At 41.0% G+C, this 21,816-nt stretch overlaps 1 protein-coding gene and 1 pseudogene across 11 annotated transcripts in view; both read right to left on the reverse strand.

Moving 5' to 3' along the window:
* The window catches only part of Sanbr (SANT and BTB domain regulator of CSR), a 76,939-nt gene extending 64,733 nt beyond the window's left edge, over window positions 1-12,206 (reverse strand). For 3 of the 11 annotated variants that reach the window (XR_012907338.1, XM_075944502.1, XM_075944495.1), the window contains exons 1-8: window positions 12,053-12,206; window positions 11,629-11,775; window positions 9,869-9,917; window positions 9,551-9,666; window positions 7,117-7,275; window positions 5,607-5,793; window positions 3,201-3,294; window positions 512-750 (exon numbers count right to left, since the gene is read on the reverse strand). Coding sequence is in view for 10 of the 11 variants with exons in the window: in XM_075944502.1 (XP_075800617.1) it covers window positions 512-750; window positions 3,201-3,294; window positions 5,607-5,793; window positions 7,117-7,266 (670 nt within the window). In the remaining variant the exon portion in view is untranslated. The other 8 variants (XM_075944498.1, XM_075944496.1, XM_075944497.1 and 5 more) reach the window with 8 other exon arrangements.
* Window positions 12,207-17,195: 4,989 nt separating this feature from the next.
* On the reverse strand, window positions 17,196-18,174 carry LOC142832760 (histone deacetylase complex subunit SAP18-like; annotated as a pseudogene).
* Between the last annotated feature and the right edge of the window lie 3,642 nt (window positions 18,175-21,816).

A 21,816-nucleotide genomic window follows, 5' to 3' on the forward strand; every position in this document is an offset into this window, starting at 1 on the left:
CTCAGCTGTGCCAATGCTTTCCCTCAAGACAGCCACACTGGTAAGCATCCAAACTGCTGAGGCCATTATGAGAGTCCAGAAAAGGATGTATACTGAGGGTTGAAGTATAATAAAGTCATTTTTACCGCTTCATCAAGGACAAGTGAACCTACATTTTTCCCTTTCCTTTTTAACTATGAGTGCATGGTACTGGAGAAAACCAGTAAAACAGCTCTCTGTGTCTGCTTTGATTCGGGCTAGAAAGCTCAACAATTTTGTACACGTTGCCTTTTCACATTCGGAACAAATCTTGACACACAGAAAAAGTGAGTTAACATCTTGGTATTGTCATGTAAACCTGGTTAACCTTGAGAGCCTTTAAAGAGCCCCAGGACCCATTCCAGGACGGAGAGAGCCTGAGTTCCTGTGGTCTGAGCACAGCTCTAGTAAACCTCTACGCCTCAGTTTGGACCTGACACAGATTTCAGCTCAAAATAAGCAATGGATTGTTTTTTTGTTTTTGTTTTTTTACCTAAAGTGGGAATCTCACAATCCTTATTCTCCTTAGTGTTCCTTTTGACATATTTTATCAGCCAGTTGAAAATATGAACATCACAATGAACAGAAATGTCCACCTCTTCCCAGCGCTGGGCATCCATAGATAAATATTCAGCAAAGTACTTCATTTCTGATATTAAAAGATCTCGTGGACAAATAAAATCTTCTTTCAAGTTTTTTGCTTCATCACATACGTGGATCACCATGTTTGGCCTTCATGAAAAACGTTACACAGAAAAGAGACGATTAGAGTGTGAAGGGGCGGCGAGACCACTGATGTGTAGTGGCGGTAAGAGAACAAGGTCCTCTTGCAAGTTTCGACCACAAAAATCTGTTTTATAGGGTCTGACTTCAAAATTTCTCACTTCTTGTTTATCTGATTATACCTTATATTATGATTAACTTTAGTAAGCTACCCATTTCATAAAGAAATAAAAAATATTGTTTCTAAAGAACTAATACTTTACATGGCTTCAATTTTATTGTTCAAGTTTCAGTTCTCAAAGAACAATTAAATAATAGACTTTGATTCTTGTGTAATAACTAACATCTTTATACTTTTAAAAAAGGAAAACTATTTATCTAAAATGATTTTTTGAACAATCAAATTAAAAACCTGTATGCTTACTTTAGTATCAGCAATGTTTGGCTCCATGCACTCATGAAATATATATTAATGAGTACAGTTACAAGATGGGACCAAACTAGGCCCACGTCATGTGGGGGACAGTTGTGAGGTTTGGGTGTTCTGTGAGGCCACTGGCAGTGGGACCAGGATTTATCCCTAGTGCTTGATCTGGCATCTTGGAGCACATTCTCTATGGAGGGATACCTTGCTCAGCCTAGATATGTGGGGAGGGCCTTGATCCTATATCAAACTGCTGTTAGACTTTGTTGACTCTCCATGGGGGGCTTACCCTTTCTGGGGATGGATGGGGGTAAGGAGAAGGGTGGGGTATGGGGGGAAGGGGTGGGAGCAGGGATACTGTGTGGAATAAGACTGTATTAAAGTAATAATAATAAAAAGATTACTTATAAAAAAAGAATTAAAACTATGTGCTTATTTACATAAAATAATTTAGTAAATACATCTGAAAGTTTGCTTCAAAAACTACATACTCCTTGAATTTACCTTCCTTGAAAGTGATGTATTTCGCTAGGTATGGCAGCTCACGTGTGTAATGGGGCATGAGAATCTGAAGTGGTAGGATTACCATCAGCTGGGGGCTGTCTGTACTGTATAGTAGGTACCAGGCCAACCTGGGCCATAGAGTGAGACCCTGTCTCAAAAATGCAAAAGTCAACTAAAAAGGAAAAAACAGGGGTAAGGGTAAATGAGATGGAGCTGAATTCCTAGAACCCATTTTAAAAAGCACAGTGTTTTGGGCAGATCAAAGCAGACAGATCCTTAGGACTTGGCTGCATCCAGGAAGCCAACCTGGAATGTTCCAGGACGGAGAAAATCTTTTCACTTCCACACCTGCACCTTCACATACACAAACAAATGAAAAACCAGAACCCCCAACAGTGTGATGCATTGTCTCATGCCATTACAAAAAGAGAATAAATAGGAAGAAATACAGTGTACTAAAAGTATGAATTACTTAGTGCTTAGTTCAATTTCACAAATTCCAAATACAGAACAAAGTGTTTTATATAAAGTTGGGATATAAGAAGAAGTATTATCATCAATGTTCTATCACAATCAAAAGAGGGCTAACAAGAGGCTCAGTAGGAAGGGTATTTGTTGCTAAGCCTGATGGCCTCGCTTTAATCCTTGGGACCCACGTGGTAAGCAGGAAGCAGGGATTCCTACCAATACCCTCTGCTCACATGTGCTCACTATGCACACTCTGGCCTGTGGAGAGGGAGAGCTCAAGTTCAAGGCTGCCCGGGAAACCTGGCTGACTCTGACTAGCTAGCAGCTGAGGGCTTGCTTCCCTGGCATGTGCAGTGCCCTAGGCTCCATCCGCATACAAGGAAAGGGAGAGGAGGGAGAGGAGGAAGGCAGTGGGTAGATGAGTTCTGTGATATGTGAACTTCATATTAATAAAACTGTTATTATAAATCTACAAAAATTAGAGGTACAGGAAAGAAATTTTATAGATGAAAAAGATAGTTCCATATTCATTAGGTGAGCTAGTGTATTATTTGTCAAAACAAAGTAAACATTTATTATGCATGCACTTTATTGTATAGGAAACACAAAGAGCAAAACAAAATATCAAAATTTGAAGCATACTGAAATACATTCTGATTCCTATATATTTGTAAAGCAACTATACTAGACAGTTCTAAAATGCATATCTAATCTCATTAGTAAAGTTAAAGAACTAATTACTTAGAGGTTTTTCTTTGGACATTAAAATTTACTTTCAAAATTATGTTAATAGATGTTATTTCTAATTTTTAAAGATAGGCAAATTATTTTAAGAATGAAAAACCTCCACAACTTATAAATAACACAAGCAAGCAACATGCTTAGGTATTAAGCTATTTGTTGTTGTTCAGCACAGATGAATCTGATTCCAATGTCTTAGCAATGAAGTAATGTAAAATTCCTACAGTATGCTGACTGATAAACACAACCACCAATCGTATATGTGAACGGCTAACGGTAATATTAATATTAAATCTTATCTAGCAAACAACCGGCCTCCTACCCTTCAGATTCTTCAGTCATTTCTCCAGCATTACGAGTAGTACAATTTTCACTTTCTGAAGAACAATTCCTTGTGGAAGCTATACTATGTCTTCCTTAAATACAGAAACAGACACATACAAAAAAAGGGGGGTGGGTTAGCATTTCTAGCTGAGAATGGGTTTACTTATGGAATGGTAACAAGGTAAACACATGGTTCCCAAGGCCAGCTATGGTATTTGGCATTTGTCAGGTAGCATTTCTCACCTTAATACTCATATCTTAAGGGCAGTACGAACTGCTAACGTTCTAGTGAACATTCTCAGAAGATGTGGTATTCCAAACCAAGCCAATTGCTCAAAAGCACAGTCCAGTCTCCTCTTCTCAAAGTACATTCCTATTTCCATATTCTGACTGCAGATGAAAGTAAACCGGTGACTTCCAAGTGCAACTCCAGAAAACACCTCCTCAACCCTGCCATTGTGCTACCTGAATTTCTGTCAACTGCAGTAAACATGGCTGTAAAAAGAGACTACGATGAGCAAGATGCTCTATTTTTTTTAAAGTAGCCTGGATAGTAGCATATGCCTATGATCCCAGAAGTTGGGAGGCAGTGGTAGATGGAGCTCAATGAGTTCTAGACCAGTCTGGTTCATACAGTAAGTTCTGGGACAGCTAGGGCTACATAGAGAGATTCTGTCTCAAAAACAAACAAATGAAAGAAATTAACTAATTAATAAATACTTTAAAAAGTGTCTAAGCATGATGGTACACGCCTTTATCCCAGCACACGGAAAGATCAGGCATACAAGGTCATCCTTAGCTACATAACAAGTTTGAGCCAACCTGAGCTACATGAAAAAGTAAAAGTAAAAAACAGGTCAGAGTGCAGCTGAACTTAAAACTTAACTTTGATTTGTTCTGGGAGAAGAAAATTTTATTATTCTTTAAGTGGGATATCCACAAAAAAAAACTATGAGCACAGGAGAGAAAATGAAATATAAATTTGCTATATTGCATCCACGTTAAATTAATTTAAAATAAGGAAATAAAGGCTAGGAATACAGTTCAGCTGGCTGAAGACTTATCTAGCACGACTGAGACTAACCCCCGGCACTGCATAAACTGGGTGTGGTGATATACTCCATCTCTCAGTACAGAGATACAGTCACCTCTCAGTACAGTGATACAGTCATCTCTCAGTACAGTGATACAGTCATCTCTCAGTACAGTGATACAGTCATCTCTCAGTACAGTGATACAGTCATCTCTCAGTACAGAGATACAGTCATCTCTCAGTACAGAGATACAGTCATCTCTCAGTACAGTAATACAGTCATCTCTCAGTACAGTGATACAGTCATCTCTCAGTACAGAGATACAGTCATCTCTCAGTACAGTAATACAGTCATCTCTCAGTACAGTGATACAGTCACCTCTCAGTACAGTGATACAGTCATCTCTCAGTACAGAGATACAGTCACCTCTCAGTACAGTGATACAGTCATCTCTCAGTACAGAGATACAGTCACCTCTCAGTACAGAGATACAGTCACCTCTCAGTACAGTGATACAGTCATCTCTCAGTACAGTAATACAGTCACCTCTCAGTACAGTGATACAGTCATCTCTCAGTACAGAGATACAGTCACCTCTCAGTACAGTGATACAGTCATCTCTCAGTACAGTGATACAGTCATCTCTCAGTACAGTGATACAGTCACCTCTCAGTACAGTGATACAGTCATCTCTCAGTACAGAGATACAGTCATCTCTCAGTACAGAGATACAGTCACCTCTCAGTACAGTGAGATAGTCACCTCTCAGTACAGTGATACAGTCATCTCTCAGTACAGTGATACAGTCATCTCTCAGTACAGTGATACAGTCACCTCTCAGTACAGTGATACAGTCATCTCTCAGTACAGTGATACAGTCATCTCTCAGTAGAGATACAGTCATCTCTCAGTACAGAGATACAGTCATCTCTCAGTACAGTGATACAGTCATCTCTCAGTACAGAGATACAGTCATCTCTCAGTACTTGGGAGATGGGAGGCAGGAAACTCAGAAGTTCAAGGTCTTTCTTAGCTACATACTGAGTTCAAGGCCAGCCTGGGTTACATGACACCCTTTTTCAAAAAACAAAATTACAGCAAATAAACAATATGTAAAACACTAGTTTGAGAAACTAGAGTAAATAATTTTGATACAATTAACATTTTGTTTTAGAAATGTTACTTGGCCTACATATTTACAGTTAAGGTTTTTGAAAAACAGCAAAGACAATGAAAATTTTTAACATTCACAAAGATAAAAATACTAACAGATTTTACACAAGTATTTGAATTGTTGACTAAGGTTGACTAGACTGTACAAATGTAGATTTTCATAAGGACAAGTGCTATATTGTACTTTACAACCTTACCTGCTTTGGAAACTGTATCTTGATCAACTGGAGTCTCTTGAAAATCTCCTTGTGTTTCCAGAAGTGAAGATTTAATGTAAGTGGCTAAAGCCTCCACAGGACCCTCCCCAGCTGCCATTAAGGGGTTGTACTGGTTGTCAACAGGTGAGCTTCCGCTGCTCCTCAGCTCATCAAACCTTTTTGCACACTGCGAAGATAGAAAATGGTAAAAATGGAGGTTACATTACAAAACTCCCTGTGAATGAAAATGCCAGAATGGTGGTACTTCCTGTGCTAACCAAAAAAGTTCAAAAAGCACATAATGTTTTTTTTATTTTTTAATTTATTTATTTATGAAAGATTTCCGTCTCTTCCCTGCTACTGCCTCCCATTTCCCTCCCCCTCTCCCAATCAAGTCCCCCTCCCTCGTCAGCCCAAAGAGCAATCAGGGTTCCCTGCCCTGTGGGAAGTCCAAGGACCACCGACCTCCATCCAGGTCTAGTAAGGTGAGCATCCAAACTGCTTAAGCTCCCACAAAGCCAGTACGTGCAGTAGGATCAAAAACCCATTGCCATTGTTCTTGAATTCTCAGTAGTCCTCATTGTCCGCTATGTTCAGCGAGTCCGGTTTTATCCCAGGCTTTTTCAGATCCAAAATATATAAAGAACTCAAGAAACTAGACCGTAAAAGGCTAATCAACCCAATTATAAAATGGGGGCACTGATCTGAACAGAGAATTCTCAACAGAAGTTCAAATGGGCAAAAGACACTTAAGGTCATGCTCAACTTCCTTAGCGATCAGGGAAATGCAAATCAAGACAACTTTAAGATACCATCTTACACCTGTCAGAATGGCTAAAATCAAAAACACCAATGATAGCCTTTGCTGGAGAGGTTGTGGAGAAAGGGGTACACTCACCCATTGCTGGTGGGAATGCAAACTTGTGCAACCACTTTGGAAAGCAGTGTGGTGGTTTCTCAGGAAATTCGGGATCACATAATGGTTTTATACATGCTTACTACCTTAATACATGATATTATCATTGAGTAATATTATAAGAGTAATCATTAAGATAATCTTCATCCAATAAAATTTAATAAAATATTGTTGAATGATCTAACTTATAGGGGAGAAGACATATTTATTCATAGTTCTGAATGATCAACTTCAATCATTAAGATTATGTATGTGTAAGGCAAAGTAAAAAGATTAATGGCAAAAAGTTATTTTCTTGCCTTCTATTTAAAGATACTTTATTTTAAAATTATCTTAGGAGACAGGATTTCTATATGTAGCCCTGGCTGTCCTGGAATGTCCTCTTCTGGTCTCCTTGGGCACTATGTGAATGTGGTGCACAGACATACATACAGACAAAACGCTTATAAATACAATAAAATAAATATAAGAGAAAATAAAGAGCTGTAAATTCTTTTCACTTAGATGTTTCTTTAGATCTCACATTTGGGGGTTCTGTTTTTAGTGTTGCTGTTGTGTTTGCTCCTTAGGTCGTATCTAGGGATTGTTACTTACCTCTTTGGGTGTTAGTCCAGGCACAAGCCTTGCCACAGTTTCCCAGTTGATGGTCTGAGGGATTCCAATTAATGGATAAAGGATCATATCTAATACCATTTGGTTATTATTATTCAGGAAATTATTGTTTTCTGGATACCCACGACTCATCTTTTGGAGCTAGAAACAGGGAAAACACAGTCTTCTTAACATCTGAAATTCAGATGTTTCCAGAACATTGTAGACTAGTTACAGTCATTCCTAAAAATCACCTGTCATTATATAAAGAAAAAATAAAACTGACCTAAAACAAACACAGAATATCAATCCAAAATCTCTTCAGACACAAAAGCTTTACGATATTATGACTTGAAAGATGGGTACAGGGGCTGGAGAGATGGCTCAGTGGTTAAGAGCATTGCCTGCTCTTCCAAAGGTCCTGAGTTCAATCCCCAGCAACCACATGGTGGCTCACAATCATTTGTAATGAGGTCTGGTGCCCTCTTGTGGCCTGTAGACATACACACAGACAGAATATTGTATGCATTATAAATAAATTCAAAAAAAATTAAAAAAAAAGATGGGTACATATACAGATGGACAGATGGATGAAAAATGCAATAAAAAGAATCTTAATGACAGACTTCCAGTGGCAGGCATTTGGGTGTTTACTACAAAATTCTTTCTGACTCTGTTATATGTTAAATTTTTTCCAAATCAAATGTCCAGGGAAAGTTTTTCTTTTTATAAAAACTCACTAAGCATGCCTGGTTTATACACTGACTATCTAGAATTCATTTAATCAAACTGTGAAGAAATCGAAACATGTACCTTGCTTAAAAAGAAAAAAAAAGATTATAATTTCATTTCTAAATATTGTTCCTAAATAGCCTCCCTCCTGTTTTTCCCTGAGTGAATGTTCGCGGTACAAATAATGACGGCTGAACAAACTGAACTTGTACAGATATAATAAGATAAGCCTTAGCCTGGTAACCGAGCAGAGCAGCTAAAGTGCCTGTGCTTATTAGAACTGTAGTAATGACTATTAAGTGGTGCTATTTTTATATGTTTGAAACAACTTTTCTTTGCAAAGTTCTTTGCAGCCCATTTTTTTTCTGAAGCAATGTGAAACTGACCTGACTGATCTGGCAGTGGATACTGGCAGAAAAATGGATAACGTAAGCATCATGGTGACATTATTCTGGCCAACAGCCAAAATGGAGTCGCACCATGGGGAGGCAGAGAAATTGGAATAGCTATGAAAGAGGAGCTCTCACTAATTTTACAACATGTTCTAAGAAGCTAAATAAGTTACACAATGCCATCAATCTATTAAGATAATTCTTTCCATTCTACAGAAGAGCATGGGGTGGAGAGGTGGTGAGTCAGAGGTGATGGTTCAGGATGAGAAAGGACAGACTCTAATAGCTTGTGAAGCTGCTTGTGTTTCAGTGAAACAACTGCCAAAGCTTTGGCTCCTGAGGTAGGCCAGGGATATTACAAAAAGAAAGAAAAGAAACAGAAACAGAACCACCCGTCCAAAGTTAAAATGTTTTAAAAACTCTTTATGTCAGGCAATGTAAGACACTGTTTTATCCAAGCATTTACCAATTCCATCATGTGTCAGGCACTGCAGCCGAAGTTGGAATACAAAATTACAGAAAAACAGAAGTGAGGGTTTATGGCTAGTCATGCTTACAGTTTAACTGTTGTTAGTTTCTAGGTTGAGAATTCCACCTGAAACTATAAGCTGCTCTAAGAAAAATATGGCATAACGTAGTGCAAAGATCACTGACAGACAGACGCCACCTAAACTTGCTGAACTGCAGCAGAGAAATTAGACTAAAAGCCTATGACTGACAGTGCAGAGAGAACAAAAGGGATCACTCTGGGAAGGTACTCTGGAGATGCCCATGGCACCTCACACATGAGACGTGGCCTAGAGACAGCATATGCTTCCTAGGACCGTGACATCTTGAGACGTGGCCTAGAGACAGCATATGCTTCCTAGGACCATGACATTTCGAGATGTGGCCTACAGAGACAGTATATGCTTCCTAGGACTGCGGTATTTCAAGTGCGCTGGAGTAGAAGTGTGGAAGCAAATCAGGAGCAAGAACCACTGCCTTAGGACATGAAATGGCAGCCAAGTAACAATCTATGTGTTTGCATAAGCATTAAAAAGCAACAGGGGCCTGAGAGATGGCTGGCAGTTACGAGTATTTGCTGTTATTGAGTAAGACCTGAGTTTGCTGCCCAGCTCCCAACTGGTTTTTTACACCTGTTCATTGCTCCAGTTACAGGGGCTATAGCGCCCTCTTCTGGTCTTCATGGGGACTAAGCATGTGTATGATGCACAGATACACGCAAGCAAACACACATAAATAAAAATGAATAAATCTAAAACACAAAAGAAACACAAAGCACTCTAAAATCATGGCTTCCAGGGATGTACCTTATTGGAGGATCTGTACAGCGTAGTAGTCACAAGTATAGATTCTGAAGTGTGTATCCTGGTTCCACCATTAAGATAGCATCTAGTTCAAAAAATTTGGCTTTCAATTTCCTCATCTGCAAAACAAAGGTAAAACAGTAGGTAGCTTCTGGATTTCCATGAGGCTTTAAGTGGGACCTCTTACAGGTACAGTGTAAGGACTGGATGCTTGTATCAGAAGAATTAGCATTTCTGAGATCCCTGGATCAAACAGATTCATAAAGATTAACAATGAAGTATGCTGCCGATAAAGGATTCAAGTGGGCTCTTGAAACTTACCCAGCTTTATCATTTGCAGCAGTGCATCCTGGGGCTTCAACTGTTTCAGCTATAAGGAAAACATCAACAGCCTTTAGGATTATTGTGAGAATTCAATCATACCATTAAAGCACCCAGCATAGCATCTGGATTCAAATGGGTACCACACTTTATTACAACCACTATTTATTTTTATTCTACTTTGGCCATTGGTGACATAAATTTTTTTCAAGAATTAGTTGAGTCACTTAGAAAGAATTGCCGAGGACAGAATTTCAGTTTTATCTTGCTTTGTAGCTCAGGCTAGCTTCTACCTCTTGATCCTCCTGCCCTCAACCTCCAGAGCACAGGGATTACAGGTCTGTACTGACACACCCAGCTCATAGGTTGGTCCTTTTATCTTTTGATTCCTTAGAAGGACCAGCAAAGCAGATAGTGCCCAAAATGTTTGCTGAGTTAATAAAGTCACAAAACTTTAAAGAAACAATGTATCTTTTGGAACCCCACTCTGAGTTGAAAGCCATACTCTATGAGAATATGTAAGTATCTACAATAATGTGTGGCAATCTTGATTCTCAGTGAACACTGCTCTCTATTACATGGGTAATAATATATGGATCCCTTTCTGAGCACACTGCTCTCTACTTACAGGGGTAATTGTTGGGACCTTAGTAGACATTTAGGACCCAGGAATGTAGATGAGTTCTTGCCTACTATGTGGGGCCCTCAGTTTGATGCCTAGCACTTAAAAAAAGAAACAAAGAAGGCCGGGCGGTGGTGGCACACGCCTTTAATCCCAGCACTTGGGAGGCAGAGGCAGGCAGATCCCTGTGAGTTCAAGGCCAGCCTGGTCTACAAGAGCTAGTTCCAGGAACCAAAAAGCTACAGAGAAACCCTGTCTCGAAAATCCAAGAAAAAAAAAAAAGAAAAGAAAGAAAGAAAGAAAACAGACCCCTTGTAAGCTGGGTTTTTTTTTGGTTTTAATTTCCAGGAAAAAAAATCAATTGAATTTTTTTTGGTGGTGGGGATGAGGCACTGTACTCTACCACTGAGCTAAATCTCGAGTCATTAAAATGTCAAGAATGTTGTCTCTATCAAATTCTTAAAATCGTGTATATTTCAAATATTATTCTCATGTATTTGTGCTCATGGATAATTTACATAATTTGGGTGTGATTTTTTTTTCTGTAGACACAACTGAATCTTTCCAAGCAAGGGTAAAACTATTGTGTATTCTACTTAAATTAATCTACTAGCAAACTTCCTTTCGGGTCTGAACGTAAGTATGAAAGGTAAAGCATTGACAGGTAATTTTTAATAAAGCATATAGTCTCTTGGAACAGCTGGCACACGCATCTCATTCAGGAACAAGGTATAAACACATGAAAAACTTTGATCAAAAGAATATCTGAAGCTCAAAATTATCCTCTTATACATGATAAAATAATATATATTAAAAGTGTCTAAGGCATAACAAATTACTTACCCTAAATTGAAAATTCTATTGTTTAACACATTACACTTTTAAAGAACATAACTTATTTCCTTATTTTTGGCTTATTCACTTGCATATACACGGCTATCTAAGTCGCTTTCTCTGTCCATAATAAGCACCTGTTTTTCATGTTTCAATGAAAAAGGGGTTATTGATTTTTTTTTCTCCCTAGGCAGAGGTGGCAGTGGAAGGAAGGGGGCACCGGGACAGGTGGGAGGTCTCTGGCACAACACAGGGAGGTTGTTAACACTGACTCATCCCAAACAAGGAGAACAGACTTCCTGACCCTGGTCGAGACCTGAGAACCGAGGCGGTTGGCTCTGATTCTGAAGGGCGTAGGGTAGCATCGCCTCCCACCCGGGTCCGAGGCTCCCTGCGCGGCGCGTCCTCCGGGCCCGGATTCCGCGGCGTGGACGCCGACTCGGGGCGCGGGCTAGAGATTGGCAGACAAAGGCGTCGGACAGGAGCCAGGCCGGGACGACGAGGGCCGGAGTCCGGCGCCGAAGCTGGGCTCCGTCGTCAGGCGCGCGGGCGGGACGGGCTGCTGGGTGGCGGCGGTACGGGGCAGTGGGCTGTGCCCGGGCGTCCGCGGGCTTCCGGGCAGCGGGGCCCGCACGATCCGTCCGCCCGCCCCGGGCGGCCGTGCTCCCGGCCCTCGTCCCACTTCCAGCTCCAGCCTTGGTGCCCCAGCCTCTCGGCGTCTCTCTCACCTCCACAAGGCCGCGGCGGCCCCCACTGCGCCCGTGTCACCTGCAGCGGCCGGCACCGCCCGCGCTCGTGCCCGGAACGGCGCGACCCGGCGACTAAGCCCGGCTCAGGCGGCCTCACGCACCGCGACCGCACCCGCCTGCGCCCGCTAGCTGGCCGCTCCGCACGACAGCCGAGGGGCGGAGCGCCAGTCGACCGGCCCGGCCAATCGCAGGCTAGCGCCGCAGCCGAGGAGCCAATGAACGACGAGCTCCTGCAGGCCGGAGGGTGCGGTCCGGAGCTCAGCCCACTGCTCCTTAGCCTGCCCCCTCTGGCTTTTCCTCTCAAGCCCGTCGCATTGCAGCGTCTCCGCCCTCTTGGCGTCCTGTCTCTTAGCAACTTGATCCTCAGCGATTGATTTCAGAAGACCGACGCGGAGTGCACCAGAGGGATGTGTGGGAGATAAAGGGAGCTCGAGTTAAAAGAATGGAGTTAAAAAATATTTCTGTGTCAGTCATTTTGATATAAACTGCTTATAGGTAAAACGAAATTCTATAATCTGATAGGGCGTTGATTGGCAGTTAGAAACATACTGTAACTGGAAAGCTAGTGACTGCTCCGATATATTGTGGAAAATGACATCGGTCTTAAGCCGGAAGGCACTGAAGGAAGCGGATTAGAAGCCAGAATGTGAGTTTACGTTGACTACCACTCCGTGGTTTTGGCAAGATTCCAAACGGTGTCCTTATAAACACAGATTTAAGAGAACCGAGCTTTATTGTTGGGGACCCCATATGAGACCAGCCTCTGTTGCTTCACACCATAATAAACATGTGTTATCACTTTAGTTAGTGTTGGAAACTTTTCCATCATAGCTTTAATATTTTCATTCTTTAGGGGGCAGTCCAGTCTCAACTCCCTACGTAGCTGTTGATTTTGAACTCTAGCTTTTTCTTTTTCTCTTTTCGGTACATCCTGATCCTCCTGCCTCCACCTTGCAAATGCTGGGACTACAGGCATTCAACACCATACTGTTTACTTACGTCTTTTCTAAAGCATACTTTTACAGACAGGGTCCTTGAGAGGATAATTTATTTAGTCTTTTCAATTTAAATCTCAAATAACTAAAGTTTAGGACCCAGGGATGTAGATAAGTTGGTAGAATGCTTCCCTAACACACAGGATGCCTCATGTTTGCTCCCCAACACTAAAAATCAAAGAAAGCAGTCTAAAACCACATGGGTTCCAGGACACCTATGAATGCTGCTCATCACAAAATCGTGGAATATCTTTTGTAACTTGGTTTCAAAGTTTTTGAGCATCTGCTTTGTAGATAGAGGACAAAGTTGTGTTGCAACGTCAAAAGGGTGGGAATTTAAATTAGTACAGTCATTATGTGATGATGGAAGCTACAAAATAATCCCACACTAGTTCAGAATTACATCTAACAAAGGGTTTTTTACTTAGGGGTAGACTCACAGATAGCAGTCCTAAACGACAGTCCTCTGCACAAACGAAAGCAAGAGCCGGAAGCAAGAGAGTGAGCTCACGCTTTAAAACTGCATTTATAGCATAAAAGACGATGCCCAAGTGAGCTGGTATCTTAAAGGCTATTGGCTGAAGTAGCTCCCACAGCACCTCCCCCTTTTGTTTAAATAAGAGAGTTCTAAAACCAACACAAAACTATATACACTAAGAAGAGATATCAAGTATAAGATTAGAATTACAAGCAGCATATGCTGTAGGAAATCATACAGCCAGTAGCCTTTAAATTAACTGCCCACTGGGGTGTAACCTCTTATACTATTTACGCCAAAGTAAAGCATCTGGCCTCTTTTCCAGCTGTGGGATTCGGTTTCTGTTCTCTGTTCCAGCAGAGGATTCTGATTTGTGAATCTACCCATAAATAAATAACCGTCTATTATTCTCAAGTCTGAGCTGGTATGGGATTTCTTTTAAGCATTCTTCTTTATCTGGTGCCCACATAAATCTGGACTCCACACCTACCGGGTGGATGGCCTAAAGGCCTAGCCCGGTCTATGGCCCAGAAAGTTTCCCAACCCCACCCGCTTGGCTTGCTTTTACCTAAGCAGGTTTTTTTTTTTTTTTTTTTTTTTTTTTGTAGAACATCTGCCACAGCAGAGCTTACTGCATGTGGCAACTTGGAAATTTTCCAAGCGCACATATTACTGCCGCATTTCCTGGCGCGGTTCCCTGGTGTGGTTCCTTGCCGTGTGGCAACTTCTGCAACTTCCGGTTTGTGCTCCTTGTCCATGAATTCTGGGTTTCTTGCTCCATGTAATTGCTTTTAATTTGTCAAGCAAAGCATATTGCTCAGTATTTAACGAGTACCAAGGCAGGAAACTAAAGCGGCTCAGGACCAATCCTGTCACCACCGGTTGCATTGCTTCTAGTCGGGCAACTCTGCAACCACGACATCTGCTGGACAATAAAGATTACAGTTTACCAAATCACATAACAGGTAATTAATAAATCAACATGGCAGATTACTGTTGCAGGAGGTCCTTTCGCTCCTCCAGCCAATAGCCGCTGAGATACCAGCCCATTGGGGCATAGTCTCTCTCTTTAAAAAAGCGGCCACTTCCCTCCTCGCTCTCTCTGACTTCCTGCTCCACTTCCAGCGACTAGACTCCCTTCCTGATTGTGCAGAGGGCTGTTGTCTGGGATGGTGATCTGTAAGTTTTTCCCCTATAAATAAATAACCATTCTATTAATCATAATTTCAAACTGGTGTGGGATTGTTTGTGACTTACGCCTTTGCCTTCATCTGGCGTCCTGCAGAATGTCTCGCAGACTCTTTCATGAGTCAGGAATCCCGAAAGACCATCTCACCTTTCGGCAAGTTCAGCAGTCCTTTCTCTGCAGGTTCTCTGTGTCCAGTTTATGCAATAGTCCAGGCAAGAGCAGTTTCTTGCCCAAATGACTATCAAACTCCATAAGGAGCCTCTTCAATGCCCATCTTCCTCTCAAAGTAGATTGGTACTGCCAGGAGCAGACGTGTCTCATTGTCATGAAAAACCCTAAGTTATTAAAATATTTTAAATGCCATATTCTGCAGTCTTTGAAAGATATGAAGAATGCCTATCTAACTGAAATATATCTCTATATATCTAGAAAATCTAACTAACATGACTACAAGCTTGATTATTATTGATGATTATCCACTAACAACCTATATTTCCTAATTATACATTACATTTTAAAAATGAACTACACAGTCACAATATCTTCAAAAATACATATACATATAACAAAATTGACCTTAAAATCCACACCAATGCAAATTATTCACATCTATATCATATCCCCCTTTAAATGTAAAAGAACATTTATAAACAATATTTGGGAATATGGACGTGGTTATTTCCCTCCAAACTGCTTCCTGCTGTATGGGGGTGCTGTTAATCAGGTCTTTTATGGTATAATCTGTGTGCCAAGTTTATCTAAGTTGGCAGTTGAGTGAAGTAATTTTTTGAAGGTGTTCACAGCAACCTTTCAGGAGGGCGTGATCTATCATACCATATCGGGATAGACTCAATCCACAGGGTCTCATCCTCTGTGAAAACAAAAGAAGACCCTTTCCAAAGCATCATATCCTTAGACCCAAATTCTGAAGTCATACCCTCATGATATCCGTTCTGGTTCCACTTGGCAACCCATATAATGGAATGTCTCTCTGTACTTAGCTCCTTTACAGTCAAAAATTTTAAAGAAAACACAATGTACATAATCCAGACTCTCTGTGAATTTTCCATTTTTACGTGGCTTATTTTTCTTTATTTCTTTTAATCTATAACTATCTGTACTCTGTCTCTTTAAAGACTTTACCCCCCTTTTTTAAGGGCATTAACTTTATTCTCTCTATATATATTTTTTCTCTCTCTCAACCTACGTACACTCATCCAACATTGTGATCCATTTAGTGGTCTGAATCTGTCCTATTGTGAATCTGTAATTTTCTTTACTATCCAGGAGCAGTTTGTTTCGCGCTTTTAAATCGTTAAGTGCTTAAGAATCTAAGCTGTGCTGGGCAGTGGTGGCGCACGCCTTTAATCCAAGCACTTGGGAGGCAGAGGCAGGTGGATCTCTGTGAGTTCGAGACCAGCCTAGTCTACAAGAGCTAGTTACAGGACAGGCTCCACAGAGAAACCCTGTCTCGAAAAAAACCAAAAAAAAAATCTAAGCTGTGACATTCCTAGGTCAAAAACAGGTACTGCCTGCTTGCCCCACCCAGTCCAACATGGCGGAGCCGCTCGTGCCTCTGATCCTTGCACATTGCACCACTAGCATGGTGGAGCTGTTTGTGCCTCTGAGCCACAACATGCAATGACTTCCTTTCAGCCACACAGCGAGTCTAGTTGCCATTAAACAAATCGTAGCACTTTAATCCAAATGCTCCATTCAAAGACTTTGTCTCCCGCAGGAGCCAGAGATTGCGATGGCAGCACAGCCCAGAAAGCTGGCATTTTAAAACAGCCAGTTTTTTTCCTGCTGCTGAGTCAGGACAATTTCTTTGCGGGCACGCAACCCACAAACAGAAAAAAGCTGTCTAAAATTCTCTCTCTCTCCTTTTTAAGCCCTCTCAGGTTTTACATGGAGTTCATTACCACATTAGGTGCCACTCTTTGTAACAGGGGCGGCCGGGTGCCAGGAATGTAGCCCGCCGCTCCTGTTACAACAGATTACATTAATATTGAAACTTTTAGTAACTTTTTTGCTAATATTGTGGATTCTATTCTGTGAAGCTTATATGGTTATGGTGATACTTTAATTTATTGGATATTAGGACTCAGTTTTTTTCTTTATATTATATCATTAAGAAAGAATGTGGCACTTTTAGGAATGATACAGTCTTTGCAGATTAATAATGAACAGCTAGTTGATAGGATTAATACTATCAAAAATCAAAAGTTGCCTGAAAAAATTAATACTATTAAAAAGGACAACATTAATTTGACAGACAAAATTAAATTCATATTTAAGGGTAATGAGAAATTATCTGAAAGAATTCATACTGTTGAATTTGACAGTCAAAATTTGTTAAAAAGTAATGATAGGTTAGCAGATAGAGTATCTCTCCAGAATGGCAATCTGCATGCTATCCATGTCCAAGGATGAGGTATTATATTTATTTTTTTCCAAGGAAGGAAAAGATTAAGTAAGTTTATTGTACAAACTGACTGAAAAATAACTTCAAGAAAGTCAATAGAATTTAGTACGGTCTCATCTGTCCTGAAGGAGGTGCCCGATTTGGAGGAGTGATGGATATATCCAGATCATCCCCTGTTTGGAACTTCTGTGCCTGCAGGGTCATGGAATCATCAGTGCCCTTCCTGCCAGACATGGTGCTGCCAATCTCCTTAACTCAATATCCAGGTCTTTTGAGATCCATAAAAACAATTGCAAAATTGAAGTGTGTGCCCTTCTTTCTGGCTTCTGGGTAGACTTCCTTTACTAAACTAGTCAGTTCTTTCAGGGTTGCATCCATCCAGGTGCAGCTCGCTTGAGGGCACATTCCTGCGGGAGAACTCGTCCATGCGGTGGTTGATGTGGGAGGGTCTTCTGTTTTGTGTTGATTTCATTGGTTAATAAAGAAACTGCCTTGGCCATTTGATAGGCCAGCCCTTAGGTGGGTGGAGTAGAGAGAACAGAATGCTGGGAGGAAGAGGGAAGTGAGGCAATCGCCATGCTTCTCCTCTCTGGGTCAGATGCCATGGATCCAGCCACCAGGTCAGACATGCTGAATCTTTCCCAGTAAGCCACCACCTTGTGGTGCTACACAGATTATTAGATGTGAGAGTTAGCCAGTAAGAGGCTAGAGCTAATGGGCCAAGCAGTGTTTAAAAGAATACAGTTTGTGTGTTGTTATTTCAGGGCATAAGCTAGCCAGGCGGCTGGGAGCTGGGCAACAGGAATGCAGCCCACAGCTCCTTCTACAGGTGGTGGTGGCCATTGTTGGTGGCAAAGACCTGCAGCAGGAGCAGGAGCAGCAGGTCTTCTCGTGGTCCATCGGCTTCTCGGGCTCCTTCTTAGTCTCTTCCTGGGTAATGCGTGATTCCACCACCATCTTCCTCCTTCTGCCTGGGAGATGCTTGCCCTGACCTCCAACCTTTGCAACAAGCATGAGCTAGTCGTGAGCTGTTATCTTTAAAGGAGAAACTTAAGACCTTGGAATTATATGTGCAGAATGAGAGGATCAGAGGCTAGGTGCCTCAATGAAATCACTAGAAATATATACAGGCCAGGAGATTCAGGCTTTACAAAAGACAATAATAAAATGATTTGAAATAACTAAGGAAATTATTGGAGCTGATGAACAGGGAAAGAAGACACAAGGACAGAATTCAACATTGCCAGTAGCTGTCAGAGATGACCTAACCAGGGTTTTAGCTTCCTGCCCTGTAATCTACTCTGACAAAGCATCAAGTTCTAAAGGCCCAAAAGGATCCAAAGAAGGTAGATGGATACCTATAGGAATGAATGATCTAAAAGAAATTAAGCAAGCTGTTATAACTTACGGCTTGCATTCAGCATTTGTTAGGGAGACGATAAAGACGGGCTTCTAGCATCAAGACAACACCACATGACTGGCTTCTGTTAGTTTCAGCAGTCCTGGATGATGGGCCCCAGTTGATGTTTAAATGTTATTTAAGGATAGAGGCAAAAATTTTGGAAACAGGGAAAAACAAAAGGCCTTGAGACTTCCCATGATCAAATTCTTGGTGAGGGCACTCATGCTGACCCATAGACTCAAGCTCTTTATGATGAGCAAATCTTGTCCCTATGCCACAAAGTAGCCTTAAATGCTTGGGACAGGATTCAAAAACAAGAAAAATGAATTGAATTATATACCAGGGTTAAACAGAGCCAGAGAGAACCATTAAGTGGTTTTTTTTTACAAAGATGACTAAGGCTGTACAAATAGGAGTAACAGACCCAGATGCTAGAAAAGTACATAATGAATTTCTGGCTTTTGAAAATGCCAACTTATAATGCAAAAAGATACTTGGGATTTTAAAAGTTAGATTAGTACCTATGGATGAATGGATCCTGCATACAATAAACATTGAGACATTTGACTATAATGCTGAATCTTGGGTAGGAGAAGCAATTTCCAAAGGAATGAGGAGACATCAAAATGTCAAATGTTTTACTTGTGGTAGACTAGGACATCTGAGAAGGGATTTGTAGACAAGGAATTCCCGGGAATAATATCTCCTCTGGAATGGGCAAAAATAGGAGGATTCAGCCTTCAGGTATATGTAGAATGTGTGGCAAAGGCTGACATTGGACCAATGAATGCAGATCAACAATAGACAAACAAGGCATCCCGATACCATTGGGAAAACTCCTCTGGGGGGGGGCATCTCACAGGGCTCCAAGTTAAAAGTGGCCCAGTCATTCTCAGTCACTGTAGAGGACATTTCTCAATAGGAAAATTAAAAATTTCAGAGCCTTCTGTAAAAAAAACCATGCTGTTCTAGATGATGGCATAAACATGGAGGATAAGTAAAAAATTCCAATAGGAAACATATATTCTGTTTTTGTTTGTTTGTTTGTTTGTTTTGGTTTTTCGAGATAGGGTTTCTCTGTAGCTTTGAAGCCTGTCCTGGAACTAGCTCTTGTAGACCAGGCTGGCCTCGAACTCACAAAGATCCACCTGTCTCTGCCTCCCAAGTGCTGGGATTAAAGGCGTGCACCACCACCGCCCAGCCCAGAAACATATACTCTGGCAGACTTCTATAAATGATCAAAGACCAAAGCTAGAGTGTGTATAAATGGCATGGTAATTGTTAGATTGATAGACACAGGTGCGAATGTATCATTACTCCAGAATCTTGGCATCCAAATTGACTTCTTCAAGAGGCAGATGTTAAATTACTAGGAATTAGAACCATATCTCAAGTTAAACAAAGCACGAGATGGGTTGACTACATTTGGGCCAAAAGGTCAAAAAGGAAAACTGAGGCCATTTGTGGCTAATATCCCAGTAAATTTATGGGGTTGTGACCTGCTGCAGCAGTGGGATACCCAGATTAACATTACTGCAGTCCCAGGAACTCATAATTCTGGGAAGGATATTATAAGGTACTATACACAAAGGTCACCAGCCATTCAGGCTGTACAAGAACATAAAGCAACTAGCAAACCTTCAGAGGTACCAACATCCCTACCTTTAAAATGGTTAACTGAGAAACCAATATTGGTTAATCAGTGGCCTCTAGCTGAAGAAAAGTTGCAGGCTTTAGGACAGTTGGTACAAGAACAACTAGATGCTCACCATATTGAAGAATCAACCAGCCCTTAGAATTTTCCTGTATTTGTTGTAAAAAAAAAAAAAAAAGAAAATGGAGAGTGGTGACAGATCTAAGAGCTGTCAATAAGGTAATTCAATCTATGGGCCCTCTACAGTCTGGAATTCCTCTGCCTCTATTACCAAAAGGATGGCCTCTTATAGTTACTGATTTGAAAAATTGTTTCTTCACTATACCTTTACAAGAAAAGAATAGAGAAAAATTTGCCTTCACAGTGCCTACTTATAATAATTCTCAGCCTACTAGGAGATATCAATGGACCGTCCTCCCTCAGGGGATGCTCAATAGCCCCACCCTGTGCCAATACTTTGTCATCCATTGGAAATAATATTTAAGCAATTTCCTAAGTTATAATTTACCATTACATGGATGACATTTTGCTATCTGATTCAAACATAGATACTTTAGAAAGAATGTTTGAAGAAGTAAAGAAAGTTTTGCCAAAATGGGGATTAGAAATTGCCCTGAAAAAATACAGAGAGGAGATTCTGTCAATAGTTATCAGTTATTCTTGTAGTTTTTCAGATCTTATCTGTTGTAAGGCAATTACAATATATTGGAGTATTGTAGTAATCATTATCGGCCAGTAGGTTTTACAGTTGCAGCCATGTGGCCGAGAGACACTAGCAGCAGTGAACAGCATGTGTTGCTTACTTAGGTACTGAAAAATATGCTTTGTATAACAAATTAAGAACAGCTATTAAGGTAATCAAATGATTCTGAGATGGGGACCAGGATAGAGAGAAAACTCAAAGTTTTCTATCAGTGTGAGTTGTGAAGTGTGTGCACTGTGGGGATTACAGGCAGCAGCATGTGGGCTGGTGTGTAATGCACCAAGTGGCATTGCAAGCCAGGGAGAACTGAGCAGTGGCCTGCTGTGTATGAGTGCTGGCTGGAGCTGCAGGTGGGAGAGCCAGTGCTCAATGCGCCACACAGTTGGCAACCAATCCCCCAAAGGGTGAACTGGTCCTCACATTTGGGCACCAGATGATGACAGAAGTTACAAAATAATCCCACACTAGTTCAGAATTATGTATAACAATTATTTATTTAGGGGTAGAATCAGAGATCACAATCCTAGATCACAGTCCTCTGCACAAATGGGGAACAGGAACCAAATCCAGCACCTGGAAGCAAGAGAGCAAGTGTATGCTTTATAGCTGCATTTATAGTATAAGAGGCCATGCCCAAGTGGGCTGGTATCTTAAAGGTTATTGGTTGATGGAGCTCCCATGGCAATTATGGAAAACTACATGTGTGAAATCTGCCTCCCAAAAAAGAAATAAAAAAGTAAAGAACTATCATGCAATCCCAGAAATCCTGCTACTGGACATAGATCTCCAAGAAAATGAAACAATACATCAAAGAGGTGTCCCTGCTCTCATGTGCACCCCTGCATTCTTGCATTATTTACAATAGCTAAGGAATTGCCTAAAGTGTCCAGTTATGGA

Source organism: Microtus pennsylvanicus, chromosome 12, assembly GCF_037038515.1.
Source record: "Microtus pennsylvanicus isolate mMicPen1 chromosome 12, mMicPen1.hap1, whole genome shotgun sequence".
Classification (NCBI taxonomy): Eukaryota; Metazoa; Chordata; class Mammalia; order Rodentia; family Cricetidae; genus Microtus; species Microtus pennsylvanicus.